The 27,840-nt window shown below is 41.0% G+C and overlaps 1 protein-coding gene across 2 annotated transcripts; it reads left to right on the plus strand.

Annotated features, from left to right (window-relative positions):
- On the plus strand, positions 1-27,642 carry ago4 (argonaute RISC component 4). Of its 2 annotated transcripts, none has more exons than XM_030411516.1 (19): positions 1-195; positions 8,458-8,629; positions 8,761-8,881; positions 9,440-9,621; positions 10,685-10,821; positions 11,767-11,901; positions 12,985-13,072; positions 13,254-13,401; positions 13,543-13,662; positions 14,496-14,657; positions 17,695-17,843; positions 18,997-19,181; positions 19,280-19,439; positions 19,757-19,940; positions 20,293-20,436; positions 20,702-20,836; positions 20,945-21,046; positions 21,779-21,978; positions 23,552-27,642. In XM_030411516.1, the coding sequence occupies exons 1-19, from the start codon at positions 177-179 to the stop codon at positions 23,658-23,660; spliced, it is 2,652 nt and encodes an 883-aa protein (XP_030267376.1). In that variant the 5' UTR covers positions 1-176; the 3' UTR covers positions 23,661-27,642. The 2 variants fall into 2 exon arrangements, with proteins under 2 accessions (XP_030267376.1, XP_030267378.1); XM_030411518.1 differs by having other exon boundaries at positions 17,710-17,843.
- Positions 27,643-27,840: the final 198 nt, after the last annotated feature.

A 27,840-nucleotide genomic window follows, 5' to 3' on the forward strand; every position in this document is an offset into this window, starting at 1 on the left:
AGAACCAGCAGCACCAGCGGTAGCTCAGGTCAGTCAGTCCAGTCAGCAGTCATCCACGCAACTATATATTCCCTTTTCTTAAATTAGCCACTTTAAGCTTCGCGATACCGCCCCCAATTTCAGCGTCGGTACGGAGCCGTCAGGCCGGGACAGAGACGGAGAGAGAGGCCTCGGCCATGGAAGCGCTCGGACCCGGTAAGACATTTAAAAAAAGAATCGAAGAGCCGTTAGCAGCAGGGAGAGCGAGCCGTGTGTGGGGCGCGTGTGCGCTAATGCGTCGCTTCACTGGGGGCCGCGGCTGCAGCGAGGCCTCGACGTCCTGACGGGAAAACAAACCGAGGCCCAGCCCGTGTGTTTGTGTATATGCGTCTGTGTGTGTGTGAGTGTATTTACACCGAGCGGGGAGCCACGTTTTCCGACTCTACGCGGACGGTTGGGGTTTTAATCGGGTATCCAGTCATGTCTGCGCGGTTTTATTTATCGGAAGCACGCACAAGCCCGTCGTGTCGGGGCTGGCATTGTGTGAGTGGGGATTTAACTAGGACCTTCCTTCCTCCTTCCTTCCGCGTCGTGGTGTGTTTACGTTGATGTTTGTTCGCGACGCGCTTTTTCTTTTCGACCACCTTACCTCGACCTCTTTTCGACACCGAAATCGCTCAATTCTGTCGAAATGTGACAAAATATCGCACCTGTGTCAAAGCCGAGGCACCTACAAAATTTTGTACCATCGCCATCAGGAACAGCGCGGCTCCTCGGGGCTGCCCGCGTCCAAGATGACAGCGATGGGTGGGAAAAAAACAACATAAACGCCAATAAAACACATGTTAGTGGCGTTGAACGAGCAGACGTGCGTGTTTTGCGGCTGTTTTTTCACGCGTGTGTGAGGCTTCCGCAGAGATGAATGGCGCTTTTTTTTTTTTTTTTTTTTTTTACAGATCAGATTGTGCGGGCCAGCTTCACACTATTCATCTCCTATATGATAACAAAGGCACTTATATTGCAGCGATGCGGTGATAAAGCATGCGGAGGGGGGTAACCCACCACACACCTGTACACCCACTGATACGATGCCTTTGTGTGGTCACAGCACGCAAAATGTATGTTTACCTCGTTTTCTTCTTTATATTTGCGAAATGCACCTTTACATACACGTGTAATTGAATGCAGCTTGCAGAGGAATCAGTGAAGCAGTTGTTTTTTGTGTGTTGAATCCAGACACATGCGCTAGAAACAAAAGGTGGTGACATTAGGGGAAAACGTAGATGCATAATTTAATGGGGGGAATTTGCCCAGCTGCAGTATTTAAAAATAAATATTGGACATATGCATGATGATGGTGTGTATGTGTGTGTGACTGCAGGAATGATTGGAGACGACAGTATTATACAACCATCCACAGGTGTGTCTGTGTGAGTATGTGTGTGTGTGTGTACACATGAGCCAAGACAGCCTTATTGTCACACTTAATCAGTGTAAACCTTGATGACAGCAGCTGCAATATGGCCAATTTTACCCGATACTAACTGATATTCACAATGTTTAATACATGCGTATAGAGTTTTGGGATTGCAGACTTTGATAATGATAAATGGGGTGTTTTTTGTCTGTCCAGCACCAATGTCGGGCCTTTTCCGCTCATAATAGCCTGCAGTAGCATGCATCTCTATGAGAGTCTTGTGCAACAGCTGTATTAAGTGATTTCCACGCCGACAAACAAGATCATGCAGTTTCAGTTCTTCAATCAGTAGAGTAGCATCAGGAAACTGTTGTCGTTTTGTTTTTGTTATTTAAACCTGATATTTTACATAAAATCCAATCCTGTATAAGTAAGAAGTCTTCACATTGCAATTCTTAATTAAAAAAGTGTCATTTGTTAGCTTCTTTTGGTTGAGTTGCACAGGATTTCTTTTAGACACCCACATACACACAACATGACTTCATTGTGGTTGGAAATCTTTAAGCAGAGCCCCCCCGGAAGGTTGTGATGAAAGACGAGGGTCTTCACAAAGAAGCTTGTTTGAGTGGTTGTTTTGATTCTTTCTCAGTTCATGAAGTGCGACTGTTCAAGTGGTGTTCAGATGCAAACCATGGGTACTAGAGCCCAACCAGTTGTCAAGTTTCTGGGGCAAATTTGAGGGAGTGAAAAATTCTGATTGGGATATTGGGCAATAAACACACTTTTTTTTTTTTTAAGTAAATCCTCAAATGTTGTTGTCAAACACTTCACGTGTGACAAAGATGCGTAACAAGGCAGGATATTTTAAAGTTTAAGAATACGATTTATTATCCAACATGATTAGAGCCCGACCAATATATCAGCCGATGTATGTTGTCTATCGCCCCATGTGACAACTTTTTGTGTCAGAAATCAATGCTTGAAGTGATTTATAGTTAAGTATTGAATGTAGTTTACTGCTTCAGTTCAGACAGTTAAGTTATTGTTAAATTATCTGTAGTTGTAACATATTTTGTCATGTGTATCAGTCGATATATCTATATCAGTGTTTTACTTCCCAATATCAGTTTTGACATCAACTCAAAAAACTGCATATCGATCGGGTTCTAAAGATGATATCAGGTCACTAATACTGTAAACCCAACTGGAAATTTGAGCAACCACAGGTATCTTTTTTCAGTATTCTAATCTCTGACATAAAATTGTAAATATCAGTGTGTAACAGGCAACATATACACGATACAGATATATCTTTGATAGGCCAATATCAGCCGATGATATGCCATAGTTGGCAGAAATTGAAGCGGCACGATATGGCAAAACAAATGCCATTATTTTGACAGATATTTCAATATGGTTCACAGTCGGTGAGGATTTTCATTTTTAAGTAATTTCCACTAAAAAAAAACTGTTCAAATCACGACAATGTGATATTTGTTGGTGTTTTTACCAAACAAATATGTTTTCTAACATCTGGAAGACAAGTTTTGTAGTGCAAGGCATCTGTGCGACAGCACTACAGGACCTCAGTGACGTCTTTGTCACACATCATACATTTTTATCAACATTTTTTGATGTTGCACTCGGATATTTTACGATTTCCATATTATTTTGAATAATTGTGCAGTTTTAGCACACAAATGGTCACAGGAAAGACGTGTATGTACAAGTCAGGTCACACTAGGTGGTGTGAACTGAGGCAAAGATGAGGCTACTGGAGTTGGAAATGTTTCGCCGTCCGTGAGAAATACGTAATCATCCTGAAACACATGTCTCCACTTAGTGAATATAGAGAGACGGGGGCAAACACAATCTCTGTGTGTTGTGTGTTATTTCACCAATCAGCTGTACTGCCAGTCATAAAAAGCATCCGTTGGCTGATTAACATGGACGTCACAGGTGAAATATTGCTTGAGCCGTGTTTTAACTCGGCTATTAAAGTCAAAATAAGCTGCTCCTGGTGAGTGAAATATTCTCTACACTGAGGGTGGGATATTCCCTCCTTGTGAATGGTCTTTTCTCAGTACTGCTACTTTTCCACACTCGAGTGTTGTACCTTAATCCAGGTGATTTGCTGGTGTGGGCGTCAGTGTGCTCCCTGCTCAGTGCAGTTTGTCTCTGACTCATCACCAGGCCAAGCCATCATCCTCATGCTTAGCTTAAGCCCAGCTGTCTCTCTGCTTGATCACACGGTGGTTACCAGGGACACGCGTAGCATTAGTGGGCGCCACGGTGCACGAGTAGCAAACCGTTAACTATGAATATGAGTGCACCGCTCACGATATATTATATTAATGGCTATAAAACATTGGATCAGTGAAGAGATAAATCAGGAAGGTGATAATCTTTGTGCCGTGTTGTGTTTCTCCGTGAAGATGCTGGTGGTCCAGAAGGAGCCAAGCTGGAAGACGCACTCGGACTACTTAAGGAGCAGAAAGACTTGTTGGCCTCTGGTGTGTCTGTCATTTTCTGTGCCAGGAAAAGCTAATTTCACTTCCTCTGTGACTCAAACTAGATGCAGCTCTGTCTGACTTGGAGAAGAAGCAGAAAATTATGGAGGAAGCATGCTTGATGGGTTGTTTAAATTGGGGCCTGCATGCCACATTTGATAAGTCAGTATCGGACCCCTTTGTGTGATATTTTAGCTCAATTTAACATGTGTTATTGATTAGTTGTCCTGTCAGAAATCAGACTTTTCATGCCAAAAATTAATACTCACATACTTCAGTAATGCACAACAAGGACTGTGTAAAACAAACCATTTGCATAGAAATGATACATTTAAATTAGATTAAAAAATACATTTTATTAATGAACACTGAAATATACTTGTGGCATTCATTTAGATGACAAAAATTGTCATATTTATAGCTTTCATTCTGTAGTACTCGGAAATGTTGGTAGGTCGTGATGTTTTTCTTGAAATTTCTCATATTAAGAGCTTTTTGTGAATTTTTCATGCCCGCTCCCCTGAGACCATCTTGTCCAGGTTGGGGCACAAAAATATCCTCATTTACATGAATTTAGGCCAAGCTGTGTGTTTTTTTTTGTTGTTTTTTTTTTGCTAAGAGGCGGTATAAAATACTGAAATGACCTCATGTTTACCCAAAGCACTACTCTTGTTCCTTATTTCTGTACCAATCCCTGTTGGTTTTTGTTTCCTGATTTTGTAAAAAAAGATAAATCATTTACTTGATTTCTACAAGCAAAAAAGTGTAAAGGCCAACCTGTCTCTGATTTCAGCCTCTTGAAAGGAATTTAATGTGTTTCTATTTCTGAATATCTTTTAGTTTTAGACTGTTGCTCCAGCAAAACGACATTTGAAGAAGTTGCCTTTGGCTTGTCTTCTCTGTGTTTGATGTTTGACTAAATGTTCTAATCAAAATAATCCTTGGTTGCAGCCCTGCTTTTATCTTCTCCACTGTTTGTGCCTTCACTTTCAATCAGCCAAATACATTTGTAGCCATTCCCAAATTCACTTGTTGCCATTTTGGTTTGCACGGATAAAATAAGCAGAGACGTTGCTGAATGAAGAAACTCATTTAGAGCTGAAAGGACTGGTATGTTTATCATGCAGTTTATTGAAGGGAAGTTAATCTGCAACTATTTTGCTAATCAAATTAATCATTCCAGTTTCCCGTTTGTTGGAATGTGTTGCTTTTCTTCATCTTACGTGATAGTAAACAGAATGTCTTTGGCTGTTTCTTTTGGCTGTTGGTCAGACAAACAGGCAATTTAAAGACACCAGCCTCGGCTCAAGGACTACTTTCTCAAGGACATTTTACGCAGTCCAGTAATTGAGAAAATAATTGTCACCTGCAGCCATAAAAACCTTGTGGTTTGTGGTGTTGACTGTGGTAAGTAGTGGAGGGAAAGATGGGCTCGGGCATCTCATGTTGAGACACACATTGCTAAGTGTAGTAGTGTGGCAGCTGAGGAGGTTTATATATAGGTACCGCTCTGTTTTTGGTGAAAGTGGGAGAGGAAGAACTCGAACACGCTGAGCCTCTCACACATTAGGGGGTGGGCGATCAGGCCAGAAAGCAGTATCACGATCTATTTAATCTCAATCATTATCCACAATTTAAAATGCACTCAGTGTTCTCAATGTTTTTTAAATGGCCTGTAGACCATAGCTAGCTTTGAGAGAGCCTATGAATTTCTCCATTTGTACCATTTTTAAAACAGAATACAGCATTAAAGATGGTTCTTTTTTGATGCAGTGTAGTCATGTTGCATTGTTTACAATTCGTTGCCCAAGGAAGAAGTAATTGGTCCAATCAGCGAACACGTTTCTTTTGCTATATTGCTCTTTTGGGTTGTTCATGTGGTGCAGATCTGCTAGCTAATAATAGGACATTAAAAGTAGATTCCTAAATGATTAACGCTATCTAAATCACTAAATGAACAGAAAGTCAAACACAGGCTTAAAAGTAGTTGCATTTTGTTCCCTCAAAGAGGGTTTTGAAGGTAATGAATGGCCTTAAGTGCAATTTAACAAAGTATTTTTTTTAAACAAAGATGCCAAATGTTCTCTGGTCTGTGCTTTGCCAGGTTGAGCTGCTTTTGTCTGATTTTTGTATCCTTGTAAACGTAATATTTGTCGGCTTTGGCTTGTTTAAATTTCAATATTAAATCGATTATGAAAACAATTTTAAGTTGCAACATGAATAACCTTGTAGTCATCTTGTGAGATCGGATGAAAAAGGTTTTGACCTGGCTTTGTGCTAATTGTTGTGATCATAGTTGGCAGTTGTGGTATTATAGCCCGATTATTTGTCCATCCCATGTACAAACAGTGGACAGTGTTTCATGTAGACATATCTTCCTGCTTCTAAAGCTCACTGCACGCACCATTAACACAATGCACCAAAATGGAGGCAAATGTCTGCACTTGAATTGCTATTGAATCGCAGTGCACTTGAAATGCTTTACTGTGGTTGTGAGACATAATGTAGAATAAGAGACACACACACACACACACACACACTCTGTTCAGCTCGCAGCACAACGTAGAACTCTCGGTACGCCTTTTGTTGCCATCAGTAACAAGGCCAGTAGGACAAAGTGGACTGAATCATCAGATGATTTAAATCCAAGTCGTGACAAAGAGAAGCAGACGTGCAACAAATAGCTTCTCATGGGACGTAGCTTGAAACTGTATCATATTGGTGTAAAAAATAAAGCTGAATGATGGTATAGTCAAGCTTTATTTGTATGATGGAGGAGGAGGAGGAGGAGGAGGGAGAAGGGAGAAGGGGAGGTGTTTTGGGGCCCAGGCTAGATGAGGGCATGTTAGGGAGCGTGTTTTCAGGAAGCGATGGGGAGGGTCCCGATTGTCCGTGCTCTCGCGCTTCACTTGTTAACTGGAGCGTGTGGGTGCATGGAGTTCAGGAGGACCCCCACAGTCTCTTAGCTGTCAGTTGACAAAAGCATTGAGCAGCCTCCTCCAACCTCCGTCAATAACACCAACTCAGTGTTATTTTAATTTCATTTATATATGCATTTCTTTTCCTCTCCATTACGAGCTCAGTCTGCTTTTGTCCTGATGTAATTCAGCACAAAGATGATTGTTCTTGGAGCATTTCTCTGACGCTTTGTCAGAGATCAAATAAAATATGACCGACAGAGCAGCCATCACAGTGCCTCCTTCCCTCCATGTCAATGTCAATAAGTAGTGTTGTTATGTGAGAGGTCCATTGCAGCCTGAGGTCCTTTTTTAACTGTTGGAAAAACATTACGTTCCTCCATTGACTGCACCTTTTTTATGCTACCACACCTGCTTTAGTTACCTGTGTACACGCGCGTGCATATCCTATATAAGATGCATGTGTGTGGCGTGTACTGTGTGTAACGGTAATCCCAGACTCTGTGCAGCACCCCTCCATATGGCCCTGCTGCTGTCTGTCTGAGAGGAGCTCGGTCTTTGTCTCCGCATGAGGGGTGGGCGCCCCGTGTGTCTGGGTGGAGCTGGGGGGGCGGACCGACAGATAATTGGAGGTCATTGTTTCGCCAGCCCCTTGTTGACCCATGTAGGTCAGGGGCCGGGGTTGCCGATCAATCAACGAGTATATGCGGGCCTGAGAGGCCATTTCAGTGCATTCAAGCAGGTGTCACTGATGAGATGGTTTGCTACAAGCTTGGCGTTACGCCGCGCACATTCATCTTTATGATTTGACATGTAAAGCAAAGATAAGCGCCACCCTTTTGTTCACATTAAAATTGAATGCCAAACATGCTTTATTTGAAGCTTGAACCCATGAATTTCTTTAGAGTCTGATGACTGAGAGGGAGAGAGTGGCTAATGCAGGATTCAAACATTTTGACATGAATAAATATGCTGATATACTTACCCAAAGTAGTGACTTGTCAATAAATGTCCTTATAATTAGGGATGCACGATACGGATTTAAGCAGATACCGATATCTGTAACATGTACTTCTCCTGGCTAATACTGATAAATTAGCAGATTAATTTCACATTTTCTATTAAAAAAGAAAGTTTATAGTCTGTAGTTCATGCCCATCTGAGGTTAAGAGAAGATGGGATGTAGTGAGCAAAGTGGCAAAGGTTCTAACAAGATTTGTTAAAACTTGCAGGCTTTCTCTCCTATTCTGTGAACTGCTGTAGAACATGTATTGCACATTGTAATTGTGTGGTCTTCCTCTGCAACTTTGAAAAAAACGTTCACGTCTGCGACCACATGTTTGACTCTCATACTGCGCTTGTTGCTTTTCTCGATCTTCTCTGTATTTATTGTTCATTCTCAAACCAACTTTAAAGACGCATACCACCACCTACTGTGTCAGAGTGTGGAGATGCAGGGCTCATATTATCTGCTCCTCTAATTTGATGATATAAAGTTCCCAATATCGAGCTAAGAAGATGAAATTCCTATTTAAAAACTCTAAGGTGGTGGTAATTCACATGTAGAAAGTCATGTAAGTACTTGAGGCAGATTTTCACAGTCCAATCACTGTCCTCTCTCTCTTCTCTGCAGGCCCTCCTGCCCCGACCTCTCTGTTTCAGCCTCCGCGGCGTCCCGGCCTCGGCACGGTGGGGAAACCCATCCGGCTCCTTGCCAACCACTTTCAGGTCCAGATTCCCAAGATTGATGTCTATCACTATGATATCGACATCAAGCCTGAGAAACGGCCTCGGAGGGTCAACAGGTAAATCAACTGGGCCTGAAGGGTTTGAGCAGAAAAGGAAGCATTTTGTTTTACTGTAGTATTATATTGCATGATCCCTTTTTGTTTCTGTGTATTTTTTCGCTTACAATCCTTTTGTTTCCGTCTTGTAGGGAAGTGGTGGACACCATGGTGCGGCACTTCAAGATGCAGATCTTTGGAGACCGACAGCCTGGCTACGATGGGAAGAGGAACATGTACACGGCACATCCACTGCCGATTGGAAGAGACAGGGTTGGTATTTCAAAGACGTGACCATGTAATCAGCTTGTATGCAGATTAATTTGTGTCTTCTTGAAAGGTCTGTAAATGTTTTTGTCATGTTGGAGAAGGAAAGAGCTGTAATGGATTCATAAATGGAACAATAGTTGGCATTTGAAAACTTAATTTTAGGAGAGCAAATTTGTTATCTGTTTAAAAAGTGTTTCATTGTGAAATATTAATTTAAACGTTTTCTTTGGTTTTCCTAGTTTGGTTTTGAGTAATATAAAAACAACCATGCCTGCTTTGTTTAAAACAAGATCTGCATTCATGGCAAAAACCTTAATTGCATGATTAAAAACTCATGATTATCAGACTTTCATTCACATTGCAGCTTGTGCAGTAATCAAGTTTTACATCAGAATGAAGTACATTTTCACCCAGTTTTTGGCCTCTTGGTGCTGACTCATCTTTTTGTCATTTAAAAGTCAAACTGACTCACCAAAGACTCTTTCTGTGCTGCTGCTCTATTTCAAAATCAACTTTTTCACAAAGTACTTATTTCTCATCTCTGTTCTTCAATCCCTCCAGGTGGATCTGGAGGTGACCCTGCCAGGCGAGGGGAAAGATCAGACGTTCAAGGTGTCTTTGCAGTGGGTGTCTGTGGTCAGTCTTCAGATGCTGCTCGAAGCTCTTTCAGGTCACCTTAACGAGGTCCCTGAAGACTCCGTTCAGGCTCTGGATGTCATCACACGGCATCTGCCTTCCATGAGGTACCCACACTCATCACCTCTGCCTCTTCACGAATGCACATCTGTTGACAGTTATTGCTTTTCATTTTTTATTTGTCTGTATTTCTCAATTTCCTGCTGTCTTGTGTCATCCTGATCAAATCGTATTGCACAATATAATTGCACTGTTTGATGCCCTACTCTGGTCCAGTAATGTTTGATGTGCAACACTCTAACAGCTGAACCAAAAGACACGCCATTCCTGACTTATCTGTCCAACTCCTAAATTAAATTTGAAATGTCCTGAATTTGATTTGGATATGACATCACACCAACAAATTAATAGCTTTCTATGGGTTTAGTTTCTAAAGTTTTCCTCCTGTGCTTTGGTTCTAAAAGGTTTGACAAACAGACTAAAAACAGACTAATTAGTATCATAAATTGGCTGATTATAGAAAATAATCCTGTGGACAAGTGGTGTAACGGAACTTGTTGTAGTTGATCCGTTATCCGTATGCGGATCAGCACGCGTGTGAACTGTAGTTTAATTGCAAAATGTAACCGTCTTAATCAGCTTAATTGTCTAAGATCTTAACAGACAATCCATGGAATATGTTCTTCCAGCTGGTAGGCACAACAGTGTAAAACAAACAGATATTTGAATGAAGTCTGGTGTGCAAACCAGAGGGCTAGTCTAACAAAATGATGCTCGTTGGCTTAGCATCCTAAAGTGCTTGTTGAAAACTTGATGGCACATTTCTTTGTAAATGAAATAGCCTTAAAGTGTGGAAAGTCAAACAGACATATTCTAGAGGTTTTTAAAGTAACTCTACCTACCTCTTCCAAAGTCAAAAGACACTCAAGTTGTCACTGTCTGACGGCATGTTTTTACTACAGCTACGGTAAAAGGAGAAAAATAAAATAAATGGCCTAAGGGTTTGTCAGTAATTTCATTAAATGTCATCTTTAACTCAAAACGGTGGTGCAATCCAAACCTCACCAGTTGTGATCCATTGCAGGACTCGGCATTTCAAGAATTGAGGTGCTTTGAGTGGTGATTATTTGAGTCCCTTATTCGTCTGCTGTGTTTTTTTTTAATCAACAGGTATACTCCAGTGGGGCGTTCATTCTTCTCCCCTCCGGAGGGCTATTACCATCCTCTGGGTGGAGGCAGGGAGGTGTGGTTTGGTTTCCATCAGTCTGTCCGTCCTGCCATGTGGAACATGATGCTCAACATCGATGGTAAGACTTGATTGGAGCTGATCTACCTCAGCTGTGATATATTACATTCACGTACATTTTTCTGCTTCAGGGTGATATTTATTGTGGGTGTAAAATGATTAGAAGAGTTATTATGTCTTTATGTTGTGAAAAACAGGTTTATTTACACCATCTGCTGCATCCTTCTTTGTCAAGACTTTAAGAGTTGTACATTCCCTGTTAAATATGGAAGCTGGCTTAAGAACTTAATCTTTTTCCAGCCAAAAAAACTTGAACCCGTCTCAACTTTTTGCTGCACTTCTTTCCTGCTGTCAATCTCACGATTGCTATCAAGTAAAGGATGAATTCCTCAGAGATATCAGATTCCTCCCTCATACTGAAATATTATAAAACAAGCAGAGTTATGGAATTTGATAAGCCTTTAAACTCCTATCTATTATTCAAATCAAACTTCCAGGAATGCATAGTCTCTCCTTTACCTGAAACTAAACATCCCCAACAATGCATACATTGGCCATTGCAGGTGTGCATTTGTCTTTTGTCTAAACAGCAGTTAAGTCAGTTGAAATTGTAAAACTCAGTATTTCACAAGGCGTTGTTGTGCTAAAGCCAGTTCCTGAATCCAAGAGTGAAGCAGTGGTTAAGATGTATTCTATGAGACGAAGACAGTAAACTTACTGTCATATGATTAATAAACACAACATCTCATGTGTTATCTGGACATAAGTGGTTTGCATACTTTGTTTGTATCCACTGATACTGACAAGTATCAGTGTATAGTTAGTCTTCTGGAAGGTTTTTGAGCAGATGATAGCAGCTGCTGATGAGATAAGGATTTTCATTATGGCTTCAAGAAGGTGCTTCAAACCTTCTTTGATCACTGCTTCAGCCTCATTGGCTTGTTTTTTATGTGTTGTTCTATGTGACTGATTTGCCGAATAACATCACATCTATTGTACCCCTCAGTGTCAGCAACTGCTTTCTACCGTGCTCAGCCTGTGATAGAGTTCATGTGCGAGGTGCTGGATATACAGAACATCAACGAACAGACCAAACCCCTCACCGACTCCCAGCGTGTCAAGTTCACCAAGGAAATAAGAGGTGAGCACTCAATACCAGCAGTAATGTTGACATTTACCAACCAGCAAAGCCAGACTAACATTAACAGACATGCACACATTAGATACACAATGTCTGTGAGTCACTGTGTATCAGATTCACCAGAGAGATTACAGAAAGTGTGGGCCTGAGGGCTCATGCATGTTGTAAGAACTAAAGAATCTACACCCACTGCTGACACGTTATGCTGGATACCCACTGCACATACACAAGGTTTGTAAGGGTGCTGGAAATCCTTGAAAATGCTTGAATTTGAATGGCTGAAAGGTTGAAATGTGCTTATAATAATCACCTGTTTTGAGTGAATTGTCTCTATTAGCGTGGCCAGGTTTTATAACTTGAAACATGTGAGGCAAAAACTTGAAAATGCTTGAAATCGTTTTGAGTTTATATGCATATGTAATTTACCTCAGCTCTAAGGTGTTGGAAAAGCTTGAAAACCCTTAAATTGCTTGTATTAGACAATTGAGAAGGTGCAGGAACCCTTCATTTCTACATCAATGCAGAACACCGCAGGATTGTGTTTCTGCCTTTTGTACAGAAACTAGGCTGTCTCAAATAAAAAAAATACGACCATGAGATTCACACACGTATTCATGACGGATCTCCTCAGTAGACCTGTGCTTTTTTCATGAGTCAATTTTTATATGCGAGGGGGGAAAAAAAAATATTATTCCAAGTGGCTCCAGTCTCTGTTTGCCCTCTTCAGTTCGGTTACACAAAGAACCTCCAGATAACCTTGTAAGACTGAATGGCATTTTTCAGATTTGAACCATACTCTACATTTTCTTTGACACGTGTACGCTCTCTCGTGTCTGTTTTTAGTCTGCGTTTTGAGACGGGTTGTGACAAACGTGTTAAGAGGAAGCTGCAGAGCTGAAACACCATGAACCCAATTGTCTGCCTTGTCGGCATTTAACTTTATCACAGTTCTCAAAAATGTCAGTAAAGTAATGGAGAGTGCAATTTTAATTCGCTCAATTTAATGATGTCAAAATACAAGATTGCAGTTGGTCTTATAATGTTAATGTTTCATCACATTATTTTTTGCATGTATTTAAACAGGCTTGAAAGTTGAGGTCACACACTGTGGTCAAATGAAGAGGAAGTACCGTGTGTGCAATGTAACGCGCCGACCTGCCAGCCACCAAACGTAAGTGCCATTCACTCATCAGTTTGTTCACCCTTTTGCATCAGCAAGGGAAACAATGTAGGGTGTTGTGTAATGTACCAAAAAGTCACAACATAAGCTTTTAAACAATTAACCTAGCTTTGGTTATATTTTCCTCTTTTGTTTTGCACAAATTTCGCCGACACTTTCCATTTCTTCACAGGTTTCCCTTACAGCTTGAGAACGGCCAAGCCATGGAGTGCACAGTTGCTCAGTATTTCAAGCAGAAGTACAATCTACAGCTCAAGTATCCACATTTACCCTGCCTGCAAGTAGGGCAAGAACAGAAGCACACCTACCTTCCCCTAGAGGTGAGAAAGAGGCTATTCTGATGCATGAAAATCTTTTAGTTTTATATTGACCAAAAAAAGCCTTTTCATCTCCTTTTAATCCAATGCTGTTTCTCCAATTATGTGATTCGTAATGAAATGTTTCTTCTGCTCCTCCTGTAGGTCTGTAACATAGTAGCCGGCCAACGCTGTATCAAGAAACTGACAGACAACCAGACATCCACCATGATCAAAGCTACAGCTCGCTCAGCCCCCGACAGACAGGAAGAGATCAGCAGACTGGTGAGTGCCGTTTCCCTCTCGAGGTGGCAGCTGTAAGGCTTTCCACATTTGATATTGCCATCACAACCTTAAACGCATCAATTCACACCTTGCATTGCATTGGTCACAACATGCTTCTCGAGTGTCGTCTTGTGATCGGATATCACTTCCCATCTCTATATGCAAATGTACAAATGCATCACTTGAACTAAGAGATGCAACATTTTAAACACAACGAAAGACATTTCTTCGTGTATAACATTTGCCGAATTAACAAGACGGACTAATTAGTTAAGACTGTGCTGTAGATAGCACTTCACAGAGATTATAAAGTTTCTCCTAATGCAGCAAAACTCAAATTTGACCTTTTTAAGGGAGTCTGGGGAGTTCTCCACAGACGACAAAAAACTGGCCTGTATTAGTTACTGTGTAAAATCTGACGTATTTACTGTCAATAATGTTTTCTTTCATAAATGTTGTGTAAATGGTCAAATCGGTGTGTGTTGGGAGGTTAGACACACTTTGACATGGAGCAGGCAGGCTGGTACAGCTTTGCCTTGACACAATGACTCTTTTGACATGGAAAGAAAAAAATAAATGTTTTGAATTTGATGCCAAATTTACATGAATGCTAGAATGATTTAGATTTGCCAGAATGATTTAGATTTGGTATAGCTGTTTCACAAAGCTTGTCCTCCCTCAGCAACTCTTAAAATCACACAATTTGTAAGGGAGTCTGGTGATAATGGGGTGAAAAGTTCAGTGGTTAGATAGAAAGCTCAGTCCCATTTTTGCCTCATTCCTTTCTTTACAATTCTAATTACATCATCTGCCCTTTACTTTCTTCTGCTCAGGTCAAAAGTAACAGCATGGTCGGGGGCCCAGACCCTTACCTGAAGGAGTTTGGCATTGTGGTGCACAATGACATGACGGAGGTGACGGGCCGTGTTCTCCCAGCACCCATGCTACAATATGGGGGCCGGGTGAGTACAGACACCGGAAGGGACTGTGGCAGGGTGAGTACTGGGGCATGGGCTGCACTCTTGGGGGCGCAAGCCAACTGGGGCCGCACAGGGTGGAGGGCATCACAGTGTGGATGCTGGGACATGGGGGCAAGATGCAGGTTGACTTCTGAGAAAATTTGAGATTTAAAAAATTATTGCTGTTTCAAGCTCATGCTTTTTGACTAAATGATATAGAGTTGCAAAGTGGGAGGAGGTATTTTGGGCACCTTGTGGTTGTGAAACAAAAGTCCCATTCATATCCCCCATAGACCATATTAGATGACTCATAGTTTGAGATTCTACGGCTCAGATGGAAATCACATTCCCACGGTTGAGTCACCAGGATAGAGGATTTTGGAGCGTGTTTACTTCTGACATATTTACGGACAAAATAAAGGAAAACAAGCCGTGAAATTAAAGGTCAACTTGTACGTGCATTTCTCAATAAACAACACAAATAGTTCAAAAAAGGGTGTAGACAGACTGAAGCCACAGCGTACAATGCCTGCCCTTTTAACCATCCACACAAATGAACAAATGCGTTAGGGTTGCTTTGAAAATAAAGTTAAAAATACCCAGAGCCCTTGAGGAGAGAGGGAGAGAGTTAGCTGCAAATACCAGCAGTACTAACTACAAACTGCCAAACATCGTACTTCTGTCTCTCTGTATTCATGCATTTAAATTGCCCACTTAGAACTTCCTGGAACTATCTGAAGTCTCTGTGAATCATGTGACAATCAGCATTTTGAACTTCCATTGTCGCTACTCTCTCTACTGAACGGCTCTGGATATATCAAACCATGTATTAACCACAACTCCCAAGGTGCATTTCTGCATGGAACACCCAATCACAGGGTTAAATTCTGATAATACAATCAATGTAAATGAAGTTGTTATATAATTTCAGGTAAATTTTAAATGAATTCAGCATCTGACGCAGTGCTTTGCTCTCAGCTGCACCGACAAAGGGTTTTAAACAACTCTGATTTGTGCGTCCGACTGGCTTCTTCTCCCTAGCAACAGTGGCTGAGGCTCATGGGTATTTTGAGCGTTTGAGGAATTCTGAGTGTCTGCCGTGCCAAACTGATGGGAAAAAAACACGACTTCTCAGAAATTTTGTTGTTCGCCATAACAGAAAGCCCAAAGGGCGTCAAATTATCCTGATAAGAGTCCCCTGTTTCTATGTTTAGTAGAATAGAGGATGACGTATAAAGGAAAAAAAATCCAATGGGGGGAAACAAGTACAGAGCTACAACTCCTCTGATTTTGCATCTCTATATCGATTTAAAGCAGTTAATTCAGGTGCTGACTGGATGTAGCATTTAACTTGAATACATGGACACCTATAAAACCTGGAACTTGCCCTGAAGTATAACCCTGCAGTGAATCTTTGCGGTCTGTAAAGTGCATCTCTTTAAATACTCTTCCTTCACTGACACATCTTCTTCTAAGTGTATAAATATGTGAGTGCACGAAGATGAAAGCTCGGCCTTTCAACTGTTATATTCAGTAGAGCATTGGAGTGTTAGTGGAGGAATTTGAGATGAGGAGCAAGTCACTCCAGACTGCTGAGATTCATCCTCTGAATCTCAAATCAGCTGTTTAGAGAAATCTGATTGGACGGTACCTACGGAGGATTTTTGTGCAGGTCCTGAAAGAAAATCATTTGCACCCAACTTGTCAAGAGAAGACATAACTAGGTGCATTTTTCTTTCAGATATTATTTAAATTTCTTTTACATAAATACATGTATTTTACTCCTACATTACAGCCTGGATGTTAGGCATAAAAAGCTGATTTGGGATTCAAGGATTGTGTAAGGAGAGTGAATGTGCTGCCAACAGGAGATAAGACTCGGAGCCACCCAGCATTAACGTTGGTCTAAAAGACTAACTTTTAAAGCCCTTGGAGTCAATGTGACTTTATCTCTCATCTGAAAGTGAAAAGGTTAATATAAATACCGCAGGTGCTGAAATAAAACACCCCATTCAGAGGCAGCGAATGATGCTGCAAGGATAAGATGAAACTTTAATGATCCCTGTGGGGAAATTTGGTTCAGTGTATGGGGCAGCCTTTTCTTATACTCTCTGCTTCATTTACGATTGTGCTTCTCTGAAATGCTCTTATGTGCCGGTGCCAAGCTTAAATCCCTTTATTGGCTCCCCGAACTATACGTTGGTTAATTTACCCAAGATCCTATCACAACAACTCTCTCTTTCTCTGAACGGTTTGGCCTCTTGCCTGCTGGGATATCGGGTCTAATTGGCTTCCTCCGAAATGCCTTTAAATGTAGACCGCAAGCTTTTCTCATTCGAATGAATCGAATGCGCACACCTTCCATTTTAAAACGACATGATGGTGTTTGTGGACACAAAACTACATCCAAGTATTTTATAGATGTGTGGGATGGGGAGAAGCAGCAGCCTATTTCAAATGAAGCATGCATGTTGATGAGGTTTTCATATTACTGACAAACCTGTAAGTCATGTAACTGTGATTATTTTGAAGTTATTTTATTTTAGACAATCTTACAATGAGACAGACGCTTTTAACGTTTCTTTACGTCTAGCTCTTGTGTAGTTCATTGTGGTCACTTGTTTTAGAGAATAAAAGCTCCTAATGGCCTTTGGCAAATCTCGTTAACTTAATTGAAAGCCACTGCTCTTTGAATTTGTATTCACAACCACGCTTGAAGTGGGAGCACTCACCTAATGATGTGCCCTTGAATAGATAGACTAGACTTGTTCGTTGTTCTGTCAGGACTCCTGATATGGGAAGCTATAAAACCAAGAATAATGTTCAAAAGACGTCTCCACAATGCTGAGCATAGAATGTGTACATCCAGTTAAGATGACCTATTTAATGAACAGAACATCATTACAAAGTGAACAGTTTTGAATGTATAAAACCACTTTGAAGCCTGTCAATGTTTAGAATTTGATATTTGTAGGCATTGTGTTTGTATGTGGTAGAAGAATCAAATGTGTGGGTTGGACTGTACTATCTGTTGTATTGGCTCATCCAATCGGTGGGTTGACTAAGAGAGTAGGGACTCTCTCCGCAGAACAAAACCGTGGCCACGCCCAATCAGGGCGTGTGGGACATGAGAGGGAAGCAGTTCTATGCCGGCATCGAGATCAAGGTCTGGGCTGTGGCCTGCTTCGCCCCACAGAAACAGTGTCGAGAGGACCTGCTCAAGTGAGTTGTGGCATCAAAATGTTTTGAGTGTGTACGAAAGAAGGATGAGGGATCCGTGGCTCCAGGTATGCTGATGTCAGTCCCGCCACACTAAAGTGTCAAAGCATTGAATATGTTCCTTGTTGGATGATGTATCCCACTGACCTTCTTGATCCCCGGATATTTTCCATAGCTTCCACCCTGAGGTCCACACTTGTGGTTTTCACTGACCCGTAAATATTAAATGGCCTGTAATGAGATTTACTTCTGACATTCATGTCTTCCTCGGGAATAACTTTGGTGTTCCCTTACATTTTTCTTCTAGCCAAATCGTGCATATTTTAAATTTGTACAATACTTGAGTTTATGATTGAATATGTGCAGCCTCAGATGTGCCAATTGGCAATTGTTATGCAAACACATCAAACCACATTTTAAACGTGAAAAATCATACCATTAACACTATTATTTTGATGGAGTTGCGTAAATGTTCACTACAGTGGACACCGTGCATCAACGGATAAAACATGACTGTTGGATCCTCTCATTCTGAGAAAAACACAGTGGACGTTGTGCACCAGCGGATATATTCTGCTTATTAGGCCTACACTTTGATTCAATTTGAAGACCATGTAGATATTGCTGTCTCATAGAACTAAGTTTAGATTATGTATTTAATTTAAATAAATAACACAAAATAAGGCAAAATATACCCCGTGGTGCATTTAGTCAGTCGACAGATTTGTTGTCATACACAAAAACATTTATTCAGCTGAGAAATAATTATATTTCCTGTCTGGTTTTCTGAGAATAAAATGATTTAACAGTTATTCTAGAGGGACTTGGTGCATCTCCTCTTTCTTCTGCTGTTTTGAATTTATGATGCCATATCTGGAAATGACAAGGAGATACAAGATGAAATTGAGGACAAGGCTTTGGGGGTTCTGCCATTTGGTGGTTGGGACATGGTACTCCATCTTAAAAGGTTAAAAATAGCTTTAAAATATAATTGTACCCTCACAGAGCAGTTAGTGAGGCTGTAGACACTGCAGTGTCTGTAGTTACAATGGTCTTTCATATGTTTAAATAGATGTTTTATCCCACTTTACATTTAACTTGATTAGATGTTGCTACTCATCCTAACGCTGCTGATTTGTCTAATGATTTTCAACAGGAGTTTCACTGACCAGCTTCGAAAGATCTCCAAAGACGCCGGGATGCCCATTCAAGGCCAGCCATGTTTCTGTAAATACGCCCAAGGAGCTGACAGCGTGGAGCCCATGTTCAAACACCTCAAGATGTCTTATGTAGGTCTGCAGCTGATTGTGGTCATCCTGCCTGGCAAAACACCAGTCTATGGTAAGAAATCCATAATTATAAATGAGGAAAAAAGGTTGAAGCTTTTCAGACATGACGATGAAATCTTAATCTTTGTTTGTGTCTGTTTTCGTCTGCAGCTGAGGTGAAGCGGGTGGGGGATACTCTCCTTGGCATGGCAACCCAGTGTGTGCAGGTGAAGAACGTAGTGAAGACGTCCCCTCAGACCCTCTCCAACCTGTGCCTCAAGATCAACGCCAAGCTGGGCGGCATCAACAACGTTCTGGTGCCTCATCAGAGGTCAGAGTGGATTTTGTTATTGCTCCGCTGCATACCAGAAAAAGAGTCTGGAATGCTTCTTGGCTTTGAATGGTGTTGATTGGTCAGATGTTTTCTGAGTACAAATGGTCCTCTGGTAATCATGTGGTGAAGACCAGTAAAAGTTTAAGTGATCATGTGAACAGTTTCATAAAATATTTTATTTTATTGGAATATATTTAGTGTAATCTTGGATCTTTTTTCACACAATTTCAGTTTCTTCACTGATAAATAATGATTATGCACGCCTGTGTTGTAAAGTCTTTTTTCTGTCTTTTGTGTCCCTGTCTGTGGTTCAGGCCGTCTGTGTTCCAGCAGCCTGTCATCTTCCTGGGTGCAGATGTCACACATCCTCCAGCGGGTGACGGGAAGAAGCCGTCCATCGCTGCAGTAGTGGGCAGCATGGACGGCCACCCCAGCCGTTACTGTGCGACAGTGCGTGTCCAAACATCCAGGCAGGACATGTCGCAGGTAACATCGACTGTATGTACATTTAAATTTTCCTTCTATTGACAAACTGTGAATTTTTAACCTGTATTAATTGTGTAACTCATTTAGAATTTGTCTTTTATTCAAGCTTGAATACATAAATTTGACTTTGATTTATACTTGGTATTAATAATTTGAATCTGCACATGGACTTGTTGGTAATCTCAGACAATTGTAATGAAGTAAAAAGTACAATATTTGCCTATGAAATGTAATACACTACATGTATAAAATGGCATAAAATGGAAATACTCAATTACCTGAGGAAAACACTGAAATTCCACCACTGGTTTTAGACTTCCCTCCTGCTTTTTGAGTCTACATCAGTTGTTATTGTCTGTTCCAGGAGCAACTCTTCAGCCAGGAGGTAATCCAAGACCTGACCAACATGGTGCGAGAGCTGCTCATCCAGTTCTACAAGTCCACGCGCTTCAAACCCACAAGAATCATCTATTACCGTGGGGGTGTGTCAGAGGGACAAATGAAACAGGTGAGAGAATTTAGCAAATTTCTACCAGTTGTTTTTGTGCTTGTGTATCTTATTTCTGCAAAAATGTTGCCATTTTGTGATTTAATAGGATGGAAAAAGCAGCTGTGGTTCATTATGAGAGGAGTCTTTCAAAACTTCCATTTAAAAATGAGTCTACAAATCATCAAATTAAACAAATATGTGAAACAAACTTTGGAAAAATATCTATGCAGTAGATAACCATTCATCTGAGTTTGATTTTATTTTTTTGTATTCTATCTATCAGGTCGCGTGGCCGGAGCTGATAGCCATCAGGAAGGCATGCATCAGTCTGGAGGAGGATTACAGGCCGGGCATCACCTACATAGTGGTTCAGAAACGCCACCACACTCGTCTGTTCTGCTCTGACAAAGCTGAGAGGGTCAGTAGGAGTTCACTCCACTAAGATATGTGGTATTTAACCTTCCTCTAGTTGTACAAGACTGTACTGTGCGAGTCTCAACATTATTTTATTGATCACTGTCTGCAGGTCGGTAAGAGCGGTAATGTCCCAGCAGGCACTACAGTGGACAGCACCATCACACACCCGTCCGAGTTTGACTTCTACCTGTGCAGCCATGCTGGAATTCAGGTGAGAGAGTGATGCTCACACACTTGACAGAGATGAGGTTTGAATTTGTACTTTTCTCACCCCAGCTCTCCAAGTCTCTGGCAGATTTACACCAAAATATAGAAATTATGGTCACAACTCATTATTTCAGCGGAAATTTTCCTCAAGGGTACGGCAATTTTGCTCCATGGTTACAGTGATAATGATGGGTAATGACTCTAAATGCCATGATTTGGATGCTTCTTTGTCCTATTTTTGGCTGTTATTTTAAAGTGAGACGCTGACCACAAACAAATTCAAAAAATGGCTGTAAATAGTGAAAACAGACGTGGTATGTGCACATTACAGCATTTGTTTCTTGCTCTTAAGTTTTGCTGTAAGAAATGTTCTGTCTTGTGTACGAGTGAGTTTGATACTGCACTTTAAGATATAAAAACTCCTGCTTCTAAAAAGACATTAAGACCGATAAAACATGCCGCATGCTGGTTTGTCAGATTAGCCAATTAGTGAGTCTGTATCACAAGCTGTTTGAGTTTTCAGACGTAAGCAGTGCATTTAGCTATTGTGAATTGGCTCGTAGTGTTCTGAAAAGGGAGAATTAAAACATCCAGTGATGTACTGTATCTGAAAAGAGCCACTGTCAGTCTATTTCTGGAAATGATTAAAAGATGGAGGCTGTATGTGTCATCAAGTAAATGTAGTGCACATGGCATGATTAGAAATAAGAACATGCTGTGTTCCTTCTCCCCTCAGGGAACCAGTCGTCCCTCCCACTACCACGTCCTGTGGGATGACAACTGTTTCACTGCCGATGAACTGCAGCTCCTCACCTACCAGCTGTGCCACACCTACGTCCGCTGCACGCGCTCCGTCTCCATCCCAGCACCGGCCTACTACGCCAGGCTAGTGGCTTTCCGAGCCCGCTATCACTTGGTGGACAAAGACCACGACAGGTGAGGCAGCACCGGGACTCTGTGGGTTCAGTTCAAGAGAAACAATTGACGTAACCCGTCTCTACCTGAGTCGGATCAACCTTGGAGCGTTGTATTGTCACAGCTGTCAGGAATTAAACGAACACCAATTGTGTTCCTTTGGTGTTGTAACACATGTTCAGATCCCAACTTGCCATTTAAAACAGAAATTGCACAATGACACAAACAAACTGATTGAGACAGCACTAGACCAGCAACTAACTAACTAAAGTGTTTGTCAATGGAGTCTGGAGGCTTAAGAGAGAGCCATACAACAGCTGTTTCTGGTTTAACAAAAAATATTTTATTCCTTAACAAAGACGGCGATCCCATTATGGAACCTTTCCATAATGCTGTCAGACACTTGAATAATCGTCTGAGTCTGTCAGTGTCAGAACCACTTTAGTTTCACTTAGTTTTGTGTTGAGTTGTAGCCACTGCAGCCTGTTTTCATGGCAGCAGACTACGTTGATCTACTTAGAATGACTAATAGAAACCAAAGTCTTGAATTTGCAGAGACAAAAATATGTGAGAATACAACACAAATGTAAAGATATTCGCCAGAGAATTCCACGGAAGAAATGTGATGCACCTTTACTTTCCAACTCCTGAGTTCTGAGAGGTTAAAAGTATTATTGACTATTATTGTCAATAGTGTCTTGTGGCTTTGTACAGCGATACAAAGTCTGTTTGTGGTTTGGCTAAAAGGATAATATTCTTTTACAACAAGGTCTGTCTCTGTGTGGATCCGTTCCATAATGTTGTCAAACACTTGAAATAACAATCTGAGGCTGCTGGTAGCAAAACAAGCACATTTATTGGACTTCATATGACAGGCGCTTCGTGTCTTCAAGGATTATGTTGCAACCAGTCTACTGAACTGGTTCCAACACCTTTTGTACATATTAGTCATGTAGACATCAAAACGTGAAAATACAACCCATATTCAGAAATGGATGCCACTAAAATCCCACACGCTGGTCTTTTAAATGTTTCAAGCTTCTGTGTTCCGAGAGGTAAAAATTGATATTTTTATGAATGGAGTCTGGTGGCTTTGAACAGAATGTTACAGCAGCTGTTTCTGGTTAAGCACAAAGGATCTTATTCAGTGTCTGAAAATATTTAACTGTTTCTAACTACAAATCATTAGACAACAACATACATGACAGTATGACTGGGTCTGAAAATACCAGAATTGTCCTTTTTAAAGACCCTCTTTGTCATTTGTATTTAAAAAAAAAATAAAAAAATAAATAAATAAATAAATCACATAATAGAATGTGTACTGTATTCTGGTTTGTATTTATTTGTTGAGCTGGGTTTCTGGTCTAGTTTTTTTGTCTCAGCAAGCACTTTATTTTTAAAAGTGATAGTATAAAATAAAAAGGCCAGTAGAGGCACATGTTTTTCCAGAGGCAAGAGATTAAACCCCTCACCCAACAGAACACGGCTCATGATTCCTGTTTTCATCCCTGCACCCTCGATTTCCTGCATTTTTGTGATGTGATATCTTCCCTGACAGTCAAAGTAAACTCTGACTCTCTCTGTCTCACAGTGCTGAAGGCAGCCACGTGTCGGGTCAAAGTAACGGACGGGACCCCCAGGCGTTGGCCAAGGCAGTTCAGATCCACTATGATACCCAGCACACCATGTACTTCGCCTGAGCTCGCGAGCACGTCAGCCAGTCCACCCGCGGATTCCCTTTTCTCTCTGTCTTTTTATCTCTTATTTGCCAGTCTCTCTCTCTCTCTCTCTCTCTCTCTCCTCTTCCTTCACATCTCTTTCCTTGTAGTCTGTCTCTTTCTCTTCACACTCACTCTACTCATTTTTCTGAATCTGCACCAAAGCGGCTCTTGGACGGGAAAAATCTGCTGCGACTCAAAGTCCAGCAGGTTTTTGTTTTTAAAGGAACAATCTCCAACCAGCGTTCCCAATTGAGCCGCCTTTCAAACCAGCAATCAAGCACTGCGAACCCTGAGGGTTTCCAGTGTGCAAAAGAAAAAACAAACCATACACGCATACTACAAGTTGAGCCATTATTTTAAGTTTTTTTTTCTATTTGAATGTCTGCACTCTTGTGTTTTGTAAGATACACTGAGCAAGGGAGTGGATTGGCACAGTCTGTGTCAGCGCAGCTCTTTAGCTCTCCCAGCTAAGCAGGACTCTTATCTACTTTTACCTCAAAGCCCCTTTGGGCAAAATCTGTCACAAGGTCTTGGGTTTATTGGGTGGTGGGGAGGGAACTCTACAGGAAAAGAGACGAAGGGGAGTCGACCTTTTGAGAATGATATATATATATATCTATACATATATATATTTTCCTTTTTATGAACGTGTGTTTTAACTTTTCTCCTTTACCGTCTTTTACAAGCGAGGTGACCTGGGTGTCATGCCCATAAACTACTTTCCTCCCATCATAGCGAAGAATACGCAAGTCTTTGTGAGTGAATGTGTGTGTGCGCGCGTGTGTGTGTGCGTGTGTGTGTGTGCGTGCGCATCTCTGTATATACATGTACTGCTGTATGAGAGTGTGTTTGTGTGTGTGCGCATGTGTTTCATGGCAGGCCACTGAATTGTAAAGGGAAATCAAGGAGATAACTGCTGTAAATGCCTCAGATTTGTTGTTTTTATATTCACACATACAGTACATATAAGCATATATTTACATCTATAGAGCAACTCTGAGACATATGACTTAAACAGGCCTCGTGGAGGCTGGTGTGGGTATTTGTAGCAGTCCTGGTTTGCTTATAGATTGAAATGTTTTAAATTGCATTTCACTGCGAGCGTGAGTTTAGTGGGATTTGCACCTTTGTGCCTCAGAACTCCGTTTTAATCCCAGAACAAAGGTGATTTAAATCATTTCAAGTGTAAGTGAAGTCAGGTCTGATGTGTAGCAGTAGTAACCGTGGTCTGGCCTGTGACTGGCTCAGCATTGGGACCTGTTAAAAAGGCAGAAGGCATTAAACACAGAGCATGGTCTTATCAACCTTGCTTTCTGTGTGAGAAGCAGGATCTTATTTTTCTTTGGACCTGATTATCTGAAAGATTATATGATGACACGGCTGGACGTTGCTTTTCTTTTTTTTTCTTTTTTTTTTTGTTTTCTTTTTTTAGTAGTTTCAAGGGCCGGAAACCAACGTAGTTTTTTGAGGTCTCCCTTGTTAATACTGGCCAATTCATTGCACTGACCCGGGACGCTAGGCAAGCAACAGAGGGCACTCTCAATCTCTCGTACCTTTATGCATTTATACATACGAATCAACAAAGCAGATTTGTAAAAGTTTAATATAAGATGTTTTGTGGTTATCTTAAAAAAAAAAAACTGTTGTTTAGAATTAGTAGTTTACCATTGATGTTGTTGTTGTTATCGTTGTTGTCAATGTTGTTACTATTGTGATGAAATTTTACGGTTGGCAGCAAAGCCAGTTATAGTTACTAGTGCGACTTCAGGAATAGACTTCAGTTGTTGAGCTGCAGGTTTAACGGGGTTAGAGCTTTGGGTTGGAACTTTTTTTTTTTTTTTTTTTGTAGCATTCTGGTTAATGGTGAGAAGGAGCAGTAGGCCCCAGGATGGATGAATTCATGCTTCCTCTGTAGGTTTTTGAGGTAATGTGTAGCACTCCGACTGGTAGGACAGATCTGCCGCTGTGTACATCACTCAGGTGGTTTGGATCAGATAGATGGAGACAATCAGGGATTGTAATCAGAGTGAAACTAGATTAAGGGATTGGTTAAAAAACGGTCTGCGAAAGGCAATGAGTTGAATTTTTAGACTTTTTAAAAACGGTTTCTATTCCTCTGTGTGTATTTGAAGTATACCCATCTTAAAGTCTCTGCTATTTACGGTGTTTGTTTCATATTTTTATGCATTTTTAACACTGGATTAAATGAATTGACAATAAGCATAAGCACTGCCCTTGGACCCCCTGTACAAACACTCAGCACACTGTCCACCATGAAATCCGGTGGCAGTTGCACAAATGGTGCCCCCTGGTGTTGGAGGGAGAGTTTTTGGAGGTAGAGGTCGACGTGCACGCCTCATCAGGGGGGGACAGCTCAGTGGAAGCCCTTTTGTAATAAACCACCCGTAAAGCAACAGGTTTACTATGAAATGAGTTTGAGCACCTGCCTGTTGGAGGCGTGGGCGTTGGCATCGGGGAACAGAGAAGAAGGAAATGAGGGAGCAGCGGGGGGGGATTGGGAGGGTGTCGTCGTGGCATTGCATGCAATAAGTTTTACTCTTTGCAGATCAATTTTTAAAAAAACGTGCACTAGTTTTACCAAGCCAAGCGGGCTGTGATTGAATATTCATCTGGCATCTCTAACGGGGAATGATTTGTTTTATATCCTTCACAATATTAAACTCCAGTCAGATCAGTGATCACTCCCTGTGTTTTGTAACATTGCGAAGCAATATTAACCCAGTTCTAGTTTTCAAATGTGGAAAAACAAAGCTATAATTCTACTCATTGTGGTTGTTGGTCTACTCTCGCAAATTGTGTCTCTGTACTTTTTTATTTTTTTGTTATTTTTAGTTTATTTTATTTGCTTGTATCAATCAGTGGGAATGTGCATTTGGTGGAATAGTTATGTAGGCTTTAGACAATTTTTCTTTTTAAAGTAACAAAATGTAGACTTTGCTCGCCTGCATGCCAGAGTATTGTCCTTTTTAAAAAGAAAAAAAAAAAGAAGAAAAAAACCTTTTTGGAATCATATTTATTATGAGAAAGAAAAAAATATTAAAAGCTTTTTTTTGGTAAATGTTTATCAATTTAGTGGGACTGTTTTAGGCTAGCAATATTTGTCCAGTCTCTCTAAGATACATTTTAACGATTCCTACACAAATGTCAGTAATTTGGGAGGTACACTCTGTTTTCTGAGGCAAGGGGGGATCGGCTCTTTGCGTCGTGTTCAAATTCAAACGAGGTACTTTCTTCAATCACGGACCCGTCAAAGACCCGGCCCCTCTCGTCTTCCCCAGGTTACTGTAGCGAGCGTCCATTTTGTCTCCTCGTTCCTGGTTTGTACCTGTGGCCACGCCTCTCGGTGGGGGCTCTCCTGTCACCATGGCATCAGTGGAGCAGGATTACCTCTTTTTAACCTTTTTAAAAAAAACGATCCATAATTCTTTCTGTGCCCCGATAGAAAGAGAGCATGAATTATTTTTAAATTCCTCTCACTTTGATATATTGTTATATCTTAACGGATTTGTAATTTGACATTGTGTATTGTGTATTTTTATTTTATTTTGTTTTTTCCTTTTTTTGGTTCCTTATTTTCGGGGGGTTGTTATAGCTCTGCTCTGTTTCTTTTGTTGTTTTTTTCTGCTAGTGGTCTCTGAAGCTGTGTGTGATTGTCTAATAGCAATAAGAATCACAGAGTTGGAACATTCCAATTTCTGTGAATGGAACGTTCCGATTCTGTGAATGAACGTAGCCCTTTCTGAGCGGTTGTGAGGGCGGGGCATGTTCTAGCCCCGCCCCCCAGCAGAGGGCCATTCACTCGCTGTTATTGCTATTATGTGACATGTTCAAATACCTTTTTTTTCTTTTCTTTTGTTTTTTTTTTTTTTTTTTTTAGCCTGCAGGGAATTCTTGTGTTAATGTGCAAAGTAATAAATTGGTATTTTATGCCTATAACACATCTGGTGTGTTCTCCTCATTGATGACAGACGATATGTTGAAAACTTTCCTCACAGAGCTGGTTGAAGGATTAACACCAAAGCCTCAACGTGCACATGTTTAGTCACTAGATGGCATTCTTTACCCAAGTAAATGAGGCCACATGATCACTTGAGAGCAGTAAAACATATAAATGATCTGCCATATTTCCTCACCTCCA

Source organism: Sparus aurata, chromosome 3, assembly GCF_900880675.1.
Source record: "Sparus aurata chromosome 3, fSpaAur1.1, whole genome shotgun sequence".
Lineage (NCBI taxonomy): Eukaryota > Metazoa > Chordata > Actinopteri > Spariformes > Sparidae > Sparus > Sparus aurata.

Bases quoted from the DNA above. Each gene is read 5' to 3' on its own strand.
- ago4 (XM_030411516.1), top strand. The intron at 10,822-11,766 runs GTAAGACTTGAT...TGTACCCCTCAG, and splicing joins CATGATGCTCAACATCGATG to TGTCAGCAACTGCTTTCTAC. The intron at 17,844-18,996 runs GTGAGTTGTGGC...GATTTTCAACAG, and splicing joins TGTCGAGAGGACCTGCTCAA to GAGTTTCACTGACCAGCTTC.